At 37.7% G+C, this 19,868-nt stretch overlaps 1 protein-coding gene across 2 annotated transcripts in view; it reads right to left on the bottom strand.

The window, feature by feature from the left end:
- Positions 1–939: 939 nt before the first annotated feature.
- ERCC6 (ERCC excision repair 6, chromatin remodeling factor) overlaps positions 940–19,868 on the bottom strand; it is a 105,303-nt gene continuing 86,374 nt past the window's right edge. Inside the window, exons 13-21 of one of the 2 annotated variants that reach the window (XM_069067228.1) lie at positions 16,757–16,975; positions 16,171–16,281; positions 15,898–16,017; positions 15,252–15,346; positions 7,450–7,595; positions 6,637–7,353; positions 4,613–4,817; positions 3,818–3,896; positions 940–2,798 (exon numbers count right to left, since the gene is read on the bottom strand). In XM_069067228.1, the coding sequence (XP_068923329.1) occupies positions 2,376–2,798; positions 3,818–3,896; positions 4,613–4,817; positions 6,637–7,353; positions 7,450–7,595; positions 15,252–15,346; positions 15,898–16,017; positions 16,171–16,281; positions 16,757–16,975 (2,115 nt within the window). In that variant the 3' untranslated portion in view covers positions 940–2,375. The remainder of the gene's footprint in view (positions 2,799–3,817; positions 3,897–4,612; positions 4,818–6,636; positions 7,354–7,449; positions 7,596–15,251; positions 15,347–15,897; positions 16,018–16,170; positions 16,282–16,756; positions 16,976–19,868) is intronic. The other variant, XM_069067229.1, reaches the window with a different exon arrangement.

Below are 19,868 nucleotides of genomic sequence, written 5' to 3'. Positions count from 1 at the left end.
TGGGAAGGCCTGGATGTGCCTGTAGGTAGCAGGAAAGGAGCCAGATCAGGAGAGACAATGAAAAGAGCACTGTCTTTGGAATGAGATGACCTAGGCTCAGATTCTGCTTGTGTCACTTGGCCACCTGTGTGATCTTAAGTGAGTCACTTAAAATCTCTGGGTTCCTGTAAAATGAGAGCATTGGCCTAGATGACCTTGTCGTCTCCTCCAGCTCTAAATTTATTAAGATTAGAGAGAAAGGGTGACTGTGACAGCAATCCGTGGAAAAGGGAGAGGAGATCCAGGTTACAAGTGGAGGGGTTGGCCCTGGGGAAGTATGGGACAACAGCATCTCCACTGGAGTGTAAGAGTGTAAAGGAGAGAAGGAATTTTGAGAGAGGAAAGGAGGAGGAGCTCAAGGAAAATGGTCTATTTTCTCAGCAAGATAAGAAGTAAGGTCCTTGCCTTAAAGTGGAAGGAAAGGAGATGGGATGAAAAACTTGAGGAAAGAAGAGGTTTGAAACAGCTGCCACGGAGAAAGCAAAAGTGAGTCAATTAAAGAATGTCTTGGGTCATTGAGGGCCAAGCCATCATTGAGATGGGTAATACAAATCCATAGTGGATCTGGTCTACACTGATGCAAGATTTCCTCCAGCATGTGAAGAGAGGCTTGGTGGTAAATCAAGGGTTGGAGTCGATAAGTGATGAGCAGCAAGGTACTGGAGAGCAGAGGAGAGGGTCAGGTTGAAGTTATTAGCCACAGCAGCAAGAGCAGGAAAGTAGAAAATAAAGTATGTGAGTACCATTACTGAACAAGTTTAATACAGTAAGTGAATAAAAATGCACGATACAAACCTTGTAATAAAATCTACATATACACCATGGCTGGAAAGAAAAAATCATGAGATTTCTTCAAAGTACAAAACTTTTGTATTATGAAACAATACTAACACATACACATTCAGCACCTCTTTCATCTTTATTAAGCCCTTTAATTTGTGAGGCATTATTACCATGTTAACAGATAGCCAAACTGAGGAAGACAGTGTAGTGACTTGCTCCAAGTCACTGTGGATCAGTACCAGAAGAGAGATGAGAACTTTATCTTCCAGTCAATGACAAAAGCTTGACAACATTTCTGATTAAAGGAGAAGGCTACAGCTTCTTAGGTTTACCATAAGATTAGATTTTACCCAAAACAGGAATGACAATAACTGGGCATGACGCCCAAACTCTTCAAAAACTGTGAACACAAGGAGCCTAAGAAGACAAATTGCAATGTATGTGAACAGTTTTTTGGGGGGAAAAACATCCACAGATATTACATTAGCCCTGAATACTTTTGTTTTTATAGAAATATTCTAGGTACAAGGTAGATGAGGCTTATACACTCCATTAAGTTTGCCTAGACGAGGGTTGGGGAACCTGCAACCTCAAGGCCACATTTGGCCCTCCAGGCCGGGTGGTTTCCCACACCTGGCCTAGACCCTGGCTTAACCACTTAAAGTTTAGGGCTTTCCAACCTTATTTCAAAGAGCTACTTGGTAATCTCCTTGTTTAAAGCAAACAAATTATAAATGCAATTTTTTATAACTTTCTTCTATCTCCTTGTAGGAACTATAATGCATTATCTATAGCTTTCATTCTGTAGCGCTAAAATACTTCATAATTTAAGGGAAAAAGCAGTAGCAATTCACAAGCCCAGTAATAAATGGTTTGGGGAGAAATTTACTTTTCTTGATGGTAAATTTAAAAAACACTTTAAAACTGAATTTGATATCAAAATAATTACTACTATTATATATTAGTACTTTGGTTGGTGAAATAAGACTGATAAAATGTGACAAAAAGTTTTTGGACCAATGAAAATAACCCAATATTCTTAAGATTCCATTTCATGAGTTTTATAATAACTAAGTTTTCCCTGATACTATTTCATGAATGTTCACAAAATGTACAGTCCCTCCACCAATTTACCTCAGTAGATCTCACCTTAGTAGAGAAGTGCTAGGAAGTGGTCACCTGAGGAACATGGAGATTAAATGAGTGACTGCTCCTGGGTCTGACAGTGAGTAAGGCCAGAGGCAGGACTATGATCCCAGTTTTTCCTGATTTCAATTATGCCATGCTGCCTCTCTGCTACACAGTTCTTATTGCAATTTTTAAAAGATAATTTTGAGTCAGCATCATGACTTTTAGTTAGCATCATGACAACAGTTTCAAAGTTGGATATGCATTTCTCCTTCCTTAAAGTTGCAGTTATGAGGTAGATTCAGTATTAAGTAAATATAAAGTGGTTTGGGTTTATATCATTTTCTCAAATTCTATAGAAACATACCCGCTAAATAAAACTCATCCACAAATTTCGATGATAAAAGATCCATTAAAAGTCTTGGTCAACAGAACTCGGGTTTCAGCTTCCATACACCTTCACCATTCAAACCTCGATGAAACGTGCAGAGATTTCTCAGCAGTTCTCGAAACACACAAGACTGTGAGGTGGATAACTTGGATTCAAATTCCTGCAGGATCTCTTGAGTGCTTGCCTGTCCATCGATACGGGCCTGAAAGGCAATGAAGTTCCTCATTTCTACCAAAAGGTCATCATGCTCTGTTGCAATAGGTAGTGGGGCAGAAGCCTGCTGAAGGTTCACATTTTCATTTTCTGTTCTCTGTGGCAAAATAAGATGGTTTCTAGTTCTCATTTTAGCTAACAGTGATGATGAAGCTAAAGCACCAGATGAAGATTCTCCATCTTCTGTTATCCCACTAAAATGTGTTCCAGTGGTATTTTTTTCATCTCTCTTTAGATCAGCATCCTAAAGAGAGAGATTTTTAAATAAAGTTAAAACTTTAAAGCAAATGAATCAGCTATTACAAAACATTTTAATTGAGCCAAATGAAAAATAAAATTACTGATTTTGTTGTTTAAGTAGAAAGCAAGCCAAAATCTACGTTAAGTGTCATCACAAAATTGGAGTTAAATCCAGCTGATTCTGGAATTTTCAAATTTAGTTCAACAGAACAACCATATTCCCAAACTATAGCTATCTTAAGTACAGAATTTTAGAACCTGGAGTGCTTGGACATTAAGCTTGAAAATTATCAAAAACAAAGAAAAAGTCATTACTTTCTAAGAAGTCTTTGAACAGCTCCTCACTGTTAATTATATTTAATATATCACTTTTAATAATCCTTGGAGGGTGTCTGCCATCTTGTCTGAAGTTGGGGAACAATCGGTATTTTACAATGATAAGTCATTCATGCAAAAAAAACACTTTGGCTCTCCCATCAGTATTGTTCCAAATAAAGGCCACATCCCTAAAATTTGATGTCATTTAAATGGAAAAAAAATACACACTCATTCACTGATAAATAATAACTAAAAAACACAATAATAGAACACAGTTTTGTGTGAGTAAAAGTCTAAGTGTGGCCTACATATGGACCAACTAGACAACTCCTCATTTGAGGTGGCTGAGGATAGAGAGAAAGAACAAAAACTGAACATAAATCTCTATTTTCTGGGCTATCTTTGGGCTTTGGTAACGTCACTTTTTAGATTACCGATCTGGGGATGTTTGTACTAACTTATCTTTCATAGAGCTGACAGAAGTACTTGTGTGAAAAGCACTCTAAGAACAGTTAACAAATTTAATTAATGATTTAAAGATCAAGTGATTTCTGATCCTCAATATGAAAAAGCTAACTAAGTTATAAAGTACCACATAGATTTAAGACATACTATGATATACATGTACTGGCCCCAAAAATGACCAAGTAGAACATTGTCACTTATGTCCCATCAAATCCCACATAGGTATAATGGGTACATTACTTGACTCTTCTCTTTTGTAGACTTTGAAGAAAACTGTGGAACAGGCAAGCTAGGATTCCTTTTCTGCCCAAATCTGCTCCTAAACAAGAAAAACATTTGCATTCAGTGTTTTGGAGCCAAAATATTCACTCACACTCACCCACAGCCAAGATTTCCTTTAGGAAATTTTTAGTTTCCCTGGGATTTGGCGGGGGTGGGGAGAGACACCACCATGCAACTTCTATCCTAACACTCTTGATTCTTTTTCTCCTACAAAATTTTAATTAATTATGCTCTAACTCCTGTTATTCCTTTTTAATGAAAGTGTTCTTTTTATATTAATTTCTACATTGGAGAAAGAAAATAAACAATAGATTAGAATAAGCATCTTAGCTGCTCCAACCCTTAAGTACGAGTGGAGGGAAAATTGAGTACTCGTAACGCTACTTCTCAAAATCACTCAAATTTATTCTAATAATAGGTCAATTCTGTTTAGAAGACACATAATATTAAAAGGAACAATTTCCACATTTAGGGTTCATGTACCACGTCATGAGATGAATGATTTATCTTTCCAATGAGAATATAATATTTGGAATTGTTTCTAGTGTTTGATAGGTTTTGGATGACTGATAATGGAGAAGAAGCATGGTACAGTAGAAAAAGCACTAGATAGGGAGTTAGAGGACCCAGGTTCAAATCCTGCCTCTCTCACTTAATGAATCTCTTTGGGTCTATTTCCTCATGTGTAAGGGAAGGGCCAGACTAGAAAGCTTCTTTATCCGATACATCCTGTGAGTAGTCATGATCTCTTACTTTCCTCCTGCGGGTGCACCTGACAGACCACTACTGCCTGTCCACGTGGGCACACCAGAGACAGCACCCAGACACCGCTGACGAGACATCTTCAGGGCTTTCAGTGCATCCTGGGCTACTCGATTTGCCTCTGCTTCCACTAACACATAATCCGGGCTGGAAGCCTCCACAATAGCATCATGTTTCATGACACTGTGAACTCCTACTATTAAGACAAATCAAAAGAGCAAATTGAAATAAGAGCCCATGCTTGTACAACTGCTAGCTATGGTGCTGTCCATTCTCAAAGGACAGGTACAAGTCTTATGCCTGAATTACTGTTTTATTCCCATTGGATAGTTTTATTTAATAATTTCTTTTTAAATTAATTTTTAATCTCTCGTTTTCATAACGCTTATTTTTCCCAATACATCCTGCTCCCACCCAACGAGTCATCTCTTTTAACAAAGAATAAAAACAGAATGAGATAAAAAGTTCAGCAAAACTAACCAACACATCAAGTATGTTCAACAGTATATGCAATATCCCACAATTCTTCAGGGCTGTTTGGTCATTATAATTACACTTCATTTACATTTATTTTTCCCATTTTTGTTGCTGTGTTAATTACATAATTCTTCTCCTAGTTCTTACTTCATTTTGCATCCATTCATATGTTATAAGTGTATACAGTATATTTAAAAAAGGGTATGTCTCTAAGGAAATCTATTTAAAAGTGAACATTTATTGAATACTTTGTCCCTTTTAATAGTTTTATTCATTGAATTAAGGAAACTAAAACATTTAATTTTTAAAATTTAGCAACTAATCTTTATTTTTAAAATGCAAACTTAAAATACCAAATTTTGAGACATCTAGCACACTCTGTATATCACTTAAGATTTATGACTTCCAGTATTCTTTATAGTCAAAGTTCATTACAGTGAAGTTTAATAATTTCTAAATGATATAGGAGTTCTGAGGCATGATCTAAGATTAGGTTCCTAACAGTCCCTGACCTGCTGTAATCAATTTATTATGATTTTTTCCCCAAGATGCTTGCAACCTTGAAAATATTTCTGTTCCTATATTGTAGCATGTAGATTAAAAGGTAGAAAAATTTTCTGTAGAGAGAAAAATGAATACAAGGAATACAGATTTGATGATTCCAGTAACTCTCCTAATGCTTTACTCATCACCATGAATACAAATTATTTTACTAAGTTGTAAAACACTGATGTAGCCTGAGGCTACTGAAGAATATGTAGTCTTGTTTTTACTATCATATTTAAGGTTTTTAGTTAGATTTTTCAGTTTTTCCTTTTCCTCTTTAAAATCAGCAAATCCACTACCACTTCTAGATCTTACCAGCATGACACAATTCTCTTTTATCTCAAATCCTCTTCCTAGTTTTCTATTTCTAATCTGTTTTATACCTTGTTACAAAACTATGTTTCAAGTTACAGTAAACAGGTTATGAGTAAAGGCCCAAGGACTGGTCAATGGCCATTTTACTTAAATTTTAGCTGTTCTATGTTCTGGGTACCCAAAGTTGGCAAATAAGTGAAAAAGAAAAGAATGATAATAATAAGAATAAAAATAAAACTTAAACTAAATCTTAATCATTGGTAGGGTGAAAATTTTTTAAAAAACATTAAAAGCTGAGTCATTTAAAATTAATTTCTGAGATTAAGTATAACATGCAAATAAACTTGCTACTGTTTTTCATACAGTGTCATACCCATTCAAAGAACTGGTTATCTCTGTAAACATTCCATTTACTGCTTTGAAGCAAAATCTAATTTTTCAAAAACTTCCATTTCTTCCAAGTCTTTAGAAAGGATTAAAGGTAGTGTTTTCTTTTTATTTTTTTAATTTGAAGATTGCAACTATATTCAAAGACAAAGAGAACTAAAGTATAGAAGGGGGAATATTCTGGGGCTAGGGTCTACACAGTACTTTCTGCCACAAGTCTACATAATAAAGAAATTGCTTCCATTTTCTGATTCTGGCACCCCTATAGAAAACCCAATGAAAAAGATCACCTGATCTTTTGAGAAGCTTTTCCAAAACATAATCGTCATTTTTTTGTTCATTTTCCTCTTTTTCATCATCATGCTTCCGGTACTGTTTTTGTTTAACCAGGTGTGAGATGCGTATTCCTTCAAACTTGGCATCTTTGGAATGTTTGGATGCATTAGAGTTCGGCTTCTGCTCTTTGTGCTTTCGAGTCTCCTTTCCCTCCACAAGATGATGCTTTGTTTTTGACTTGTGTTTACAGAAGCGGTTCTCAGTCTGTTCACTCTCAAGGCTGTGATCTGGTTTGGCCTGTGAGCTTCTCTTCTCACAAGGAAGGTGTTGCTTTGTATCTAAACCTTCACCACCAGCTGTCTTGAAGTTTTCAGTGATACACGAAGAGTTTAAATTTTCACCATTCCCTAAAGTCATTACAGTCTTTGATGGTTCATCTGACATGGAAAATGTATTTGTATGTGCACATTTATCTTCTATAAGATGAGTTTCAACACTCTCCATTGAAAGGCTGCTTTGGTTAAAAGTTCCTAAATTCACACCTGTTCCTTTATCATTATTATTCCCCTGAAATGAACCAGCAATGGCCTCAGAAGTGTTGGCATCAGAAAATGTGCTGCATTCTGGAGAAACATATGTTTGACGCATACCTTCCCTGTCAACAACAGGAGAGGAGTTTTGAAATTTTCTTTTCAAATGATGTTTAGGTGCTTGAACATCTGAACCAGTTCCTAATTTATGGATTTAAAAAAGAAAAAAAAAATTGCTCATTATATGGCAAGAATGAGGGTTATACTGCTTTTAAGTGTAATTTTTTCATGCAATACCTGCAAAAATAGCACTAGTTTCAGTGCCTTGAGATTCATCAGGACTACTGAGAGTAAACAGCTCATAGAGATCATTGGACTTGAAAAACCGTCTTTGTTTAGGATCTTTCAGTATTCTGTTTGTTAAAAACTGCTTGAAGATTTGCCTAAAATAAAAAAATACAACTGGCATAAAATAATACCTAGCTATACCTGAGTACATAATCCTTAAAAAGCTGCAGAAATCTATAATAATTTTACCCAAAAGAGTTCTAAAGCAGTGGGAGAAATGTTATACCTAGTTACATTATTAACCACTATAGTCAATTAAGTATAAGAATTTCTACTATAACACCAATTACATTAACATACCAGGTAACTGCTACTCCTTATTATTTAGATTCTAAATAGAAAACCATTTCAGCTGCAATGAAAGAGGTTTTTCAAATTCAATGAATTTTTTAATTTTAAGAAGGAAAATTTCAAAACATGAGGAGTCATTATAATTACAAGCTGAGGCAATAGGGTGTCTATTGCTCAATATTTCTTTACATAGCTTCAGAGCTATGCTTATTAGAAGAGGTTCAGACAAAATATGCTAGGATCCTCAAGTGTTCCTTGTCAAATACCACTACTTCAACGTTTAGACTTTCAGCTTTCTTTAAAAAAATAATTATACTTTATTTACACATTCATCTTTTAAAATTCTGAGTTCCAAATTCTCTCCTTCCCTCTGCCCTGCCCCACCCATTGAGAAAACAAACAATATGATACCCATTATTCATATGATGCAAAACATATATCCGTATTAGCCATGTTGGGGAAAAAAGCAATAAAAATAAAGAATATGAAAAATAATATGATTCAATCCACACTCAAGAGTTCATGAGTTCTTTATTTGGAAGGGAATAGAATTTTTCATCATGAGTCCTTGGAATTCTCTTGGATCACTGAATTGATCAGAACAGCAAAATTTTTCCACAGTTGATCATCATTATAACATTTCTGTTTCTGCATACAATGTTCTCCTCGTTCTATTCATTTCACTCTACATCAGTTCATATGTCTTCCCAGGGTTTTCTGAAACCACGCCCCCTCATCATTTCTTAAAGCACAACAGTATTCCATCATAATTATATACCATAACTTGTTCAGCCATTCCCTAATTGATGGGCAGCTCCTTCAATTCCCATTTTTTTTTTTTTGCTACCAGACTCCTTGCTTTCATTCCATAGAAAGTAAGCGCAACAGATGCAAATAATCTTAAGCTCACATGTGAGCTACTTCTTGTGAAGTTTAAGAAGGCATAAAAAATTTTCCACTTTATATGCATTTGTGAAAATGACAGAAAAGCCTCATTTTGGCTATCCTTTTAAAGAGGGAGAGAAAATATGAAGTCAATCAAAAACCACAAAGACCCAAAATCATCCAAAGGTTATGATCTCCATGATGAGGGCATTCCCTCCAGTGACAGAGAAGGTAAGTTATTTATACCTAGACATACTATTTAACTCTTCTCTTTTACTGGCTCATTACCTATATCTCAACCTCTAACTGTGGGTGTTCCTCAAGGGTCTGTCCTGGGGCCTCATCTCTTTTTCTACACTATTTCTCATGGGTTATTAATTATCTCTACGATACTGACTCACAGATCTATATATCCAACCAAACTATTTTGTATTTGATTGCATTTGTTTTCTTCTTATTTATCCTGTCTATAATTATATATGAATTTGTTATCTTCCCCATTCAAATACGAGCTCCACTGAGAGTACATATAATTTCATTCTTTGTATTCATATACCCAGCACCTTTCATCATTCTATCCCTCTCCACCAATTGCTTACCTGGTCTGCCAGGAAAGGAGAGAACACCCTCCACCTGCTAGCCCAAGCCTACACCAGCATGAGTGCTTCTCCTATCCCTTCTTTTTCAGCTAATTGATGTTGATAACCTCTACTGAACTCATGCCTCAGTGATTAACCAACTCCCATGCTATCATATGCTCCCCATTCCAGTGTTTCAGAACCCCATCATACAAATTTCTTTCCCTATCCTGCACTACCCACTTATTCCCACACCCCTCCATTCAAGCCCTGTAACATCCTACTTTAAAGCTACCAATCCCTTCCACTGTATTCTTTGAGATGCCAGTTCCACAGGTAACAAACTTATTTTTTCCTCAAACCATTTATTCATGGAAAATTCACCCCTACTGCTGACACAGCTGCCCTGGCCACACTTTTCAGTAGTAGTTGTACTTCCTGACTCACCAGAGGTGGCAGAGTTTTAACACTTGCTTCCACTGGCACTTTCAGTACCTCTACATCCAACACTCAGGATCTCTCTTCTTTTCACTCAAGCCATACCACCCAATGAAGATTCTGTAACTGTTATCTACTGACCCTCCAGTATTCTCTTCCTTCCTCAATGAGTTCAGTGCCTGGCTCACATTGTTTCCTCCCCAACACTTGCCCTCACACTAAAGGGACTTCAAGATACATTTTGATACTACTTCAAACACTCTAACTTCTCAGTTCCTCAGCTTACTCATTTCCCACAACCTAAGCTTCCACCCCAGAGCTACACAAGAAATAGTCATATTCTCGATCTTGCTATCACCCAAGAGGGTTCCACTTTTATATTCATGAACTCGGAAATTCCCTTATCTGAACAAAGTATGTTGTCATTCTACCTTTGCCTTGTAACTCTTACTCTTGTTCTTTGTCCTCACCATGGCCTCCAAACCCTCTACCCCTCAATTCTTTCCAAGGCCATCATTCCAACACTGCCGGCACTCTCCTCCCTTCCCCGTCTTGACCCCTTGGTGAATCAGTTCAATTCTAGACTATCACCCCTTGCACCCTTATCCCATCACCAATGACCTGCCATGCCTCAGTCTTGGATTACTCTAACCAACTGCTGCCTTCACTCCTATTCACATACTGCTGAACAAAACAGGAGAAAATAATCACAAAACAACAAGGGTTGGTAGGGTCTACGACAAATTTATGTTACAAAATCTTAACTGGGTCCTCCCTGCAGGAAAGCAATCCCTTTATACCTCTCTGATCAATTCAATATCCCATTCACCACAGCATGTTATCCAAACTTTTCTATCGCTCCTAATGTCCTTCCCATGGCATCACCTCCCCACACTTTCTCGGCTGCAAACCTTGTCCCATAGTTCATGGAAAAAGTGGAGGCCATTTGCTGAGAGCCTCCTTTTATCCCCTCTTCCTCATTCTACATCACTCAGATGCCTTCCATCACTCTCTCACATGAACAGTGACTCTGTCAAGGTAAGCCCTGCCTACATGCACAAACGATCCCATTTCACTCTATCTTCTCCAGCAGATTGTCCCTCTACTACTCTTACTCTCTCATTAATCTTCAATCTCTCCCAGTCTACTGGTTGCTTCTAATAAACATGCTTATTATGCCTCCCCCATTCCCCAAAAGCTCTCACCTGATCTGTCCATCCTCACTTGTGGCCCAAATCTCTCCTCCCTTTTATGGCTAAACTCCCTGAAAAGATCATCTGCAACTGATTTCTATACCTCCTTTCCTCTCATCTTAACTCTGTGCAGTTTGTCTTCCAAACTCATTATTCAGCTGAAACTGTTCTCTCCAAAATTACCAATGATCTGCCAAAGTTACCAATTACCAAATCTATGGACTTTTCCCAATCCTCATCCTTCCTGACTTCTATCCAAGCTATTCCCAAGGCCTATCGATGTCACATCTATGCAACATCTCTCAAATATGCCCCCTTCTCTGCTGGCACTGCCCTCTACTGCAGGTCCTCATCACCTCATGTATGGACTATATGGTAATAGGTTGCTGGTGGGTCTGCCTGCCTCAGGTCTTTCCCCACTACAATGCACCCTCCATTTAGTCACCAAAGTGATTTTTCTTCTTCATAAAAGCCCTCTCTAGAGAGAATTGCAAAGCACTTAAACTCTATTGCAGAGAGTACAGCTCCAATGTGCTAGCCACATAGTTCAAATGCCAACACACTTATCCAAGAGACTATTTTACGAAGAACTCACACATAGTAAGTGCTCACATGGTGGTCAGAAGAAGTGGAATAAGGACACTATCAAGGTATCCCTGAAGAACTTTAGTATTGACTATGAGATATGAGAAACAGTGGACAATACCATCCAGCATGGTGTGACTGCATCAAAGAAGGAATTGTACACTTCCTGAGCAAAGCTGAATCACAGAAGCACAAAGGAAACATAAGCTGTGCAAATCGAGACCATCTGTACCCAATCTGAGATAGAGCCTTCAGAGCTCATATTGGTCTGATCAGTCACAGCTCAATACGCCAGACTTTGACTCCAACATTGTGATGACATTGGTCTTCAAAAACAAAGGACAATAACAACAAAATGATTTTCCTGAAGTGCAGATCCAGTCAGTTCTCTCTCTTCCTCAATAAACTCCAGTGGCCCCCTCCTGCCTCCAAGAACAATACAAAGTGCTCTGCATGGCATCCAAAGCCCTTCATGACCTATTCCCCCCCTTTCTAGTCTTCTCACACTTTACTCCCCAATATGTACTCTTCAGTCAAGTGACACCAACCTCAAGGTTGTGCCCAGAAAAAGACGCTCCTTCTCTTGGCTCCTCATATTTTCTCTGGCTGTGCCCCATGCCTGGAATGCTCTCCCTCCTCTTCCCCAACTACTGAACTCCTTGGTTTCTATAAGAACCTTCCCCAGTCCTTTTAAATTCCAGTGTCTTCCCTCTGTTAATTATTTCCTATTTATCCTATACATAGTTTGCTTTGCATACATTTGTTTGTATGTTATCTCCCCCATTAGACTGTAAACTCCTGGAGTGCAAGAACTATTTTTTTTTTTTTGCCTCTTCTGTATACCCAGCACATAGCACAGTGCCTGATACATAGTAAAGGTGAAATAAGTGTTTACTGATTGACTGATTATCTGAAGCCTTTGACAATGCTGATGACCCTCTTCTCCTTGGTCATTTTTCTCTAAGGTTTCACAACACTGCTCTCCCCTGGTTCTTCTCTTACCTGTTTGAATGCCCTTCCTCAGTCTCCTTTGTGGATCTTTATCCAAGTTGCACCTGTTAAGCAAGGGTATTCCCGAAGGCTCTGTCCTGAGCCCTCTTCTATTCTCCCTCTCCATCATTCTGCTTGGTGATTTCATCATCTTATATAGATTTAAATATTTTCATGCTGATAATTCCTAGATCTACTCATCCAGTCCTAACCCCTCTCCTAATCTTCAGTCTTGCATCTCCTACTGACTACTGTTCATGTCAAACTGGATATTTTGTAGACATCTTAGATTCAACAAGTTCAAAAATAAAGTCATTATCTTTCCCCTTATTACTCTTCCTATTACTATCATGGGCACCCCCATTCTCCTAGCCACCTAGCTCTGCAATCTAGAAGCCATCCATGACTCTTTACTCTCTCCCCACACCTAATCTCTTACCAAGCTCTGTTCATTACACCTTCAAAATATCGATCCTTCTCTCCTCTGAGCCTGAGGCTACCATTCTGTCACAGGCTGTCCTCACATCAATATCTCATGTCTGGACTACTGCAAAGACCTTTTGACTAGTGTTCCTGTTGACTCTGTCCATACAGGGGCCACTCACTATGCTAAGGGATTTCCTTTCCTTTTCCCTTACATCTCAGGATGTCCAATCATTTATCCCTCAATCTTATGTGACTATACCATTTTTTTTGTTAGTTTGGTTTTTTTTTACAAATCACAATTTCCCTAACAATAACCTTTACTGCAGTTCTTCTTCCAACTTTCTGGCTTGTCCAGTCAAAATATAAATATATATGATGGACAAAGTCAACGGGTTCTCTATCCAACTGCTTGTTATAATATGGACAATAGTTTTCATTCACTTGATTTTTACTATTTGGATGGTTAGCCTCAACTCTTTTGAATGGTTATACACTTCCAAGGTGTGCCTACCATGTTCCAAAGTTTGATGCAAATAGTACAAGGTAATATGTAATCAGGACTACCAGGAAGAACTCATCAGCCATATATAATTCCTCTTAAACTTGGACTTCAAATCCCATTCCCTCCATGTTGATGGAAAACACTGTCTCACTATTTAGTGTACCTACATCTTCCTATTTATGCTTCACCTGATACTTATGATCAGAAGGACAAACAAAATTATTTCTGTTGTCACATTTTCAAAAAATATCACAAATAATTTTGATGTATGGATGAAAGACCCTTTCTAGGATGTGAATCTTTTAAAGGAGCATTTTGTTACATTGAATAAATTATTTTTATAATAAACAAATAGTAAATATGATGAGTGTGTATTTTCTACATTCTTCAGTCAATATAGCAATTGAAAAGATACAGTGTACTATAGAACATACTTACAAAAACTTGCTTGTTCTCTAGAATACCTGCTATTGAGGATGCTCTCAATTTATGTGTAGATATAATTCTCATAAAAACCTCACATACATGGAAAGATAGGTTTATAGAGAGGTAGTTATAAATGTTCTTTTCATCAATTTTTTTGTTATTACAATTTGAGGGTTGTTTCTTTCCAGGCCTTTGGTAACAACTTCCCCTCTGTAGGATACTTTGTGAACTAATCCTTCACTATCCTAACAACTGTGTCACCTCAAACCACAAGTCTCCTCTATGTTCAACTCATTCGAATTCTGCTGCTTTTCTCATCTTTGTTTTCTTTAGTGCCATTACTGACTCTGCAATGATAAAATATAAGTGAGGCAGGGGCAGCTAGATGATGCAGTGAATAGAGCACTGGCCCTGGAGTCAGGAAGACCCGAGTTCAAATCCAGCCTCAGACACTTAATGCTTACTAGCCAATGTGACCTTGGGCAAGTCACTTAACTCCAATTGCCCTGCCTTTCTCTCCAAAAAAAAAGGCAGTGAAAAAGTATTTGTCATGAAAACTTTTGCAGATCTTTTCCATTTTCCTTCTGTTTGCTGTCCTTCAATTTTAATCCTTTAAATATACACATGAAAAACTTCCTAAAACCTTAAAGGTCTAACAACTGTTTCAAAAAATTGGAAAGCATTAGGATAATACAACCTGCTCCCCATCCCCTTTTAAATTCTGGCTAAGCTGTGAATTGGCATATCCATTGGAAAGCAATTTGAAAAGCCAACTGAAATACTAAAAAGGAACTAAAATACCCAGGCTTGTTACCCTAGAAGATAACTAAAAGGCATATACCCCAGACACAGAAGACTCCTATATATACCAAAACATTCACTGTACTGCTAATTGTGGTAGTAAACAAAATAAGTTCCCACAAATTAATGAATGACTAAACAAATTGGACTCCGTGAATTCAATGGCATATTCCTGGGTCATAAGAAATAAATGTGAAGATTTGAGGGAAAAAAATCAAGAGACACACTGTTCACACAGAGAACAAAACCAAGAGGAAAATGCATACAATTACTACAGCAATGGAAATGGAATGAATGACCAAGGCTGGCTTGGAGAGGCACTGAAAAAAAAAATCTCCTTCCCTTCATTGTAGAGGTGGAGAACGATGAGTATAGAATATTGCACAAATGCAGTCACAGGTAATATAATGGTTAGTTTTGCCACTCTTTTTTTCCTTTCTCTTTTAAAATCTTTGTTATAAGGGCAGGTTTGCAGGGAGAGGTATATATCCAAAAATTAACGTGACAAAAAACATCAATTAACTTTTTTTAAAGTCCTGGTTCAAAATCTTGGCAGATATACTTTTGGTTTGATTCCAAATATAATAAATCAAGTTACATAACATTATTAAGAAAATAATTGTTGATTCTGCTGACCTGTGATAAATCTTTTCTTCAATGGTACCCGCAGTAAGGAGCCTATAAACAGTCACTTGTTTCTTCTGGCCTATTCTCCAAGCACGCTCTCGAGCCTATTACAGAAAGGCAGTATTTCATCTTAACTGAGGCTTAATTCAAAGACAATAAGTAGTGTCCTTTCTCCCACCCTAAAGTTAAAACAACAACATCTGAGAGAAATAAATGGGCCTAATTACTACAAATAAAGACAGGCAAGTTAAAAGGCTAAAACTGTTCTATTATAACCTGAAACATGAGTAGTTCAGCAATTCAAAATTTTATCAAGCATATTCCACTATTTAAAATACAGCAAATATACAGAAATACATTACAATAATGACGAATTTATCTGACTATATGATTCACATAGAAAATATTTTCCCAAATGGTAAGATATATCAATTGTATACAGTCTCCAAATTTCAGGAAATATTGCTGACCTCAAAGCTCAAACATAATTACTAGTACTCTACACCAAAGCAATCTAATGCATAGATTTAAGCATAATTACAAAAATACATACAGAAATCTGCACAAGCACTGAGCTCATGCCAGATTGCCTATAAAACTAACATTAAAAAAACCAAGTTCCCAGTTGTTAACTTTTAATTGGAACATAACAAACCTGTGTGTCTGTGCTGGGGTTCCAGTCAGGGTCATAGATAATAACTCTGTTTGCTCCTGTCAAGTTAACTCCTATACCACCCACACGAGTGGTAAGAAGAAATACAAATATGGAAGTGTCCTGTAGACAAAATATAAACCATTTAATATTTAAATTTAAAGTTAACCACAGATGTTTAATAATGTTTTTTGCACACTTATTGATATTATGTGGAATCTTGGCAATGTGTATTGTAATAGCTGTGTTTTATTTTAATGACTAATACAATCTCACCTCATTGTATCTTGTGATAAGTGGCTGTCTTGAAGCTATTGTAGTAGTACCATCCATTTTGAGGTAGGAATATTCTCGTGCTCTAAGAAATACTTCAAGAAGATGTAGCATCTGTAAGAGTTTTAATGAAATGATACATAATAAACGCTTACATATCTCTATAAACATCTCATCTCTCCCATTCAGAAGCATCAAGGTAGACAAATACAACTTTCGCTCTGTTGAGAGAGACTTATTGCACTATTTCTTTCAAAAAATGTTTTATTGATATTTTTAGTTCTTATCTCACTTTCACTTCCAAATATACTCTTCCCCCTCCATTACTCAGTAAGCCAGTCCTTATAACAGAGAATAAAAAGTGTTCCACACCCATAAATCCTCTACCTTTACAAAGAAGGGAGGTAGTTGTTACGCCCCAGATATATAAAGCAAAGGCATTCTTTCACTAATTATTTATTCTACCTAATTTCAATGAAGAAAACTGCCATTTATTTTGTTTGGATTATCCCCTCCCTTTCTGAAGTTGTATTCACAGAACTTAATCTTTAGGAATCATGAACTTCTGGTATGGAGCTTGCATGCTTACCTGTCTTGACTGAGAAAACAATAACACTCGATGACCCTGCTTGTGCCATATCTTTAGCAAAGATTCAACCACTATCATTTTTCCAGAGCGTTTCCAGTAGCCAAACTGGTCAGCCTCCTCTAATTCATCATCTGGAATACCTTTTATAATCTTGGGACCTCCAGAGAAGAGATCAGGGTGGTTGCATATTTTTCGTAATGCTACAAGTCCTGAAAAAACCTAAAAAAGAAATAAAATTCTCAAAATAATATATTTCCTCATACTGGTATTAATACAAGAAGCAAGAGCAGATAGATGTTAATATGCAGGAAATTAAAATTAAACACTATTATTTCTCAGCATCAAAAGTCATTCTTCTCAAGTCTTAATTCTTTTTCTATACAGACAATCCCTACCTTTCACTACAAATTTTGCCAAATTTCATTTGATGTTACTTAATTTAGAGCCCCATTTCATTTCTGCAATGCCTTTATTAATTTATTTTGTAGTTTACTGATGCTTGAGCATGCTATCTAGTGGCAAATGAGGGAAACTGCATCCTGTTTTCTAAAAGGGCAGCAGTAAAAGACAATGGAATGGTTTTGACTACTTTTGCTTACAAGGGAAATTTATCAAGGAGAAAAAAGCATTAGGTTCAGAATTCCTCAGATATATTTAAGAGATTTGGGCCATGGAAATCACTCCTCCCACCAAAATAAAATTGTAGGCAAAGCAATATGGTATAGCAGAAATAACAATGGTCTAGGGATCAGGAGACCTAGGCTCAGGTTCCAACTCTGCCCCCGGTTCACTGGGTGACTGGGAAAGTCACTTCATCTATAAGGTAAGGGAGCTGGACTAGATAATAGCTAGGTCTTTTCTGACACTAAAATTCTATCCTTTATGTTTAGTACATAGCTAACATTCATTTTAAGTCAAACTTACGGCACAGAAAAACTATATTCTTTATGTGCTATTCACAAACACATAGCATACACATACAATTTAAAGTACATTAAGGCTTCTTATAAAAACAACACACTGCCCACTCACAGCCTGTGTGAGCCTGGGCAAATTCCTGTCTCTCTCTCAGTTTCAGTTTTCTCCTATATAAGGTAGGAACTAATAGCAACAGCCCTGGAGTCAGGAGGACCTGGGTTCGGATCCAGCCTCAGACACTTAACACAAAAAATAGCATGTGACCTTGGGCAAATCACTTAACCCCAACTGCCCTCCAAAAAGCAAATAATAATAATAATAAGATAGGAAGTAGGATGGGTTGGATAACTTCTGAGATTCCTTTCTAAATCAAGACCTCTTATGACCCATTACATAAGTATGAAAGAACAATTTTATAGCTTAAGAGTAAAAGACGTTTTTAAAAACTGTATCTCTAATTTTATAATGTGCTGTTAGTTATATTACTGACACCTTGCAGGGGAAAAATCATTTGCAACGTGAAAGTTTGTTCCTTAAACACAGTGTAGAAGAAAGCAAGCTCTGCCTATAACACTTATTAATGCTAAATTTGTTGATCCTGGAATTCAAGGCCCTAATTATCTGGCTCCAGTCTTGTCTCACATTCCTCCCCTTACCATCCTCTATGTTCTAACCAAATGGACTTCTCTTTATCCTCTGTTTCTATTCTTTTTTCACTTCCATGAATTTGCTTACACCATCCACAATGTCTATAATGGATTACTTAATAATCCCCTTTGTAACTGGAGATACAAAGTTGTATAACACCCAGAAACCACCCTCAAGTACCTTACAATCTAATGGGGAAAAGGGAGAAGGTGAGGAAGACATGCATGAAAAACTGTCATACAAGGGCCAGGGAAATAAGAATGCAAGGGAAAGGTCTAGGTGAAATAATAGCAGCAATTTAAGAAGGATCATATTCATTTCTAGGGGCATCAAGAAAACCTTAATTGAGGAACTGTGTAGGATTTCAACAGGTGAAGAGTTATATTTACATAAAGACTGAAATGGAGAGATAGAAGGGAAGAGTTGAGAATCCTACTCACATTTCTGAATCTGAAATTAAGGACCTTGATTAATTTATGGTACTTAACCTATGTGGGGAACTATAACCAAAAATGTAATTCTCCACCCCCCCCACGACATTCTTTATAATTAAAGAAATGCATTAAGTTTTGTGCCCTTATTTTCATAATCTTTATTGAATACAGCAGACATTACCTAAAGATGTACTGAGAAGGGAAAGAAAATAATCACTTTGTGGAACTTTCTTTACCCTGAGACAAGAAGACCTCAAGATCCATTTTTGGTTAGTACCCTACCAATTGTAGGAAGTAAGTCAGATTGGAAGGAATGTCAAATTTTGCTACTACCATCCAGGACTTCTTCAAGATTAAAAAGTCAGGAGCTGGGGCAGCCAGGTAGCACAGCGAGTAAGAGCACCAGCTCCAGTGTCGGGATGACCTGGGGATCAAATCCGGGCTCAGATACTTAGCACCACACCCAGAAATAACTGGCCGTGTAACCTTGAGCAAGTTACTTAACCCTGATTGCTTAAAAAAAAAAGTCAGGAGCTGCAGAACCCACAAAATGACACAGAGAAGCTAACCTCCCACTGAGGACAGCACAGCAGGACAGCAGGAATAGGCCAGTGCAGTGCTCTGGGAGCCGAACCCAGCCCCATGCTGAGGCTTTAGCCCCGGGGGGACCTGACCAGCCACCAGCCAGAGTGACTCCAGAACAGCAGCAGCTGTGGCCATTTCCAGACTTATCAACACATAGATGCGAAGGACAAAGTGAGAGGTCAGTGCAGTCTGGACTCTGGGACCCAGTAAATGGGAGTGCATGGCTTTTGCCCCCGGGGCGAGAAGCCGCTGAGAGCCGGCACAAACAGCCAGCGCCAAGTGGCAGCTTCAGCTACTGGGCTACAGACTGTAGGGGGACCAAGCACCAGTCTGAGGGGTAATCGCTCTTGCTTTAATCTTCTTGGATCTGGAGTCTCACAGATCTTGCAGTTTAGGGTGGAGGTCCTGGGGTGTGTGTCCAGCTTACCAGAGCATGTGGAGACCTCAGAGAAGGCACCCATCTAATACCTCCAGCAGCTGAGAAAACCCCAGCATTTGGGACAAAAGCTCCCCTGTCTGGTGGCCGA

Source organism: Petaurus breviceps, unplaced genomic scaffold, assembly GCF_028583685.1.
Source record: "Petaurus breviceps papuanus isolate PSGF00001 unplaced genomic scaffold, PetGlider_PUasm1.0 90740, whole genome shotgun sequence".
Classification (NCBI taxonomy): Eukaryota; Metazoa; Chordata; class Mammalia; order Diprotodontia; family Petauridae; genus Petaurus; species Petaurus breviceps.
This window is presented reverse-complemented; position numbering and strand designations above follow the sequence as displayed.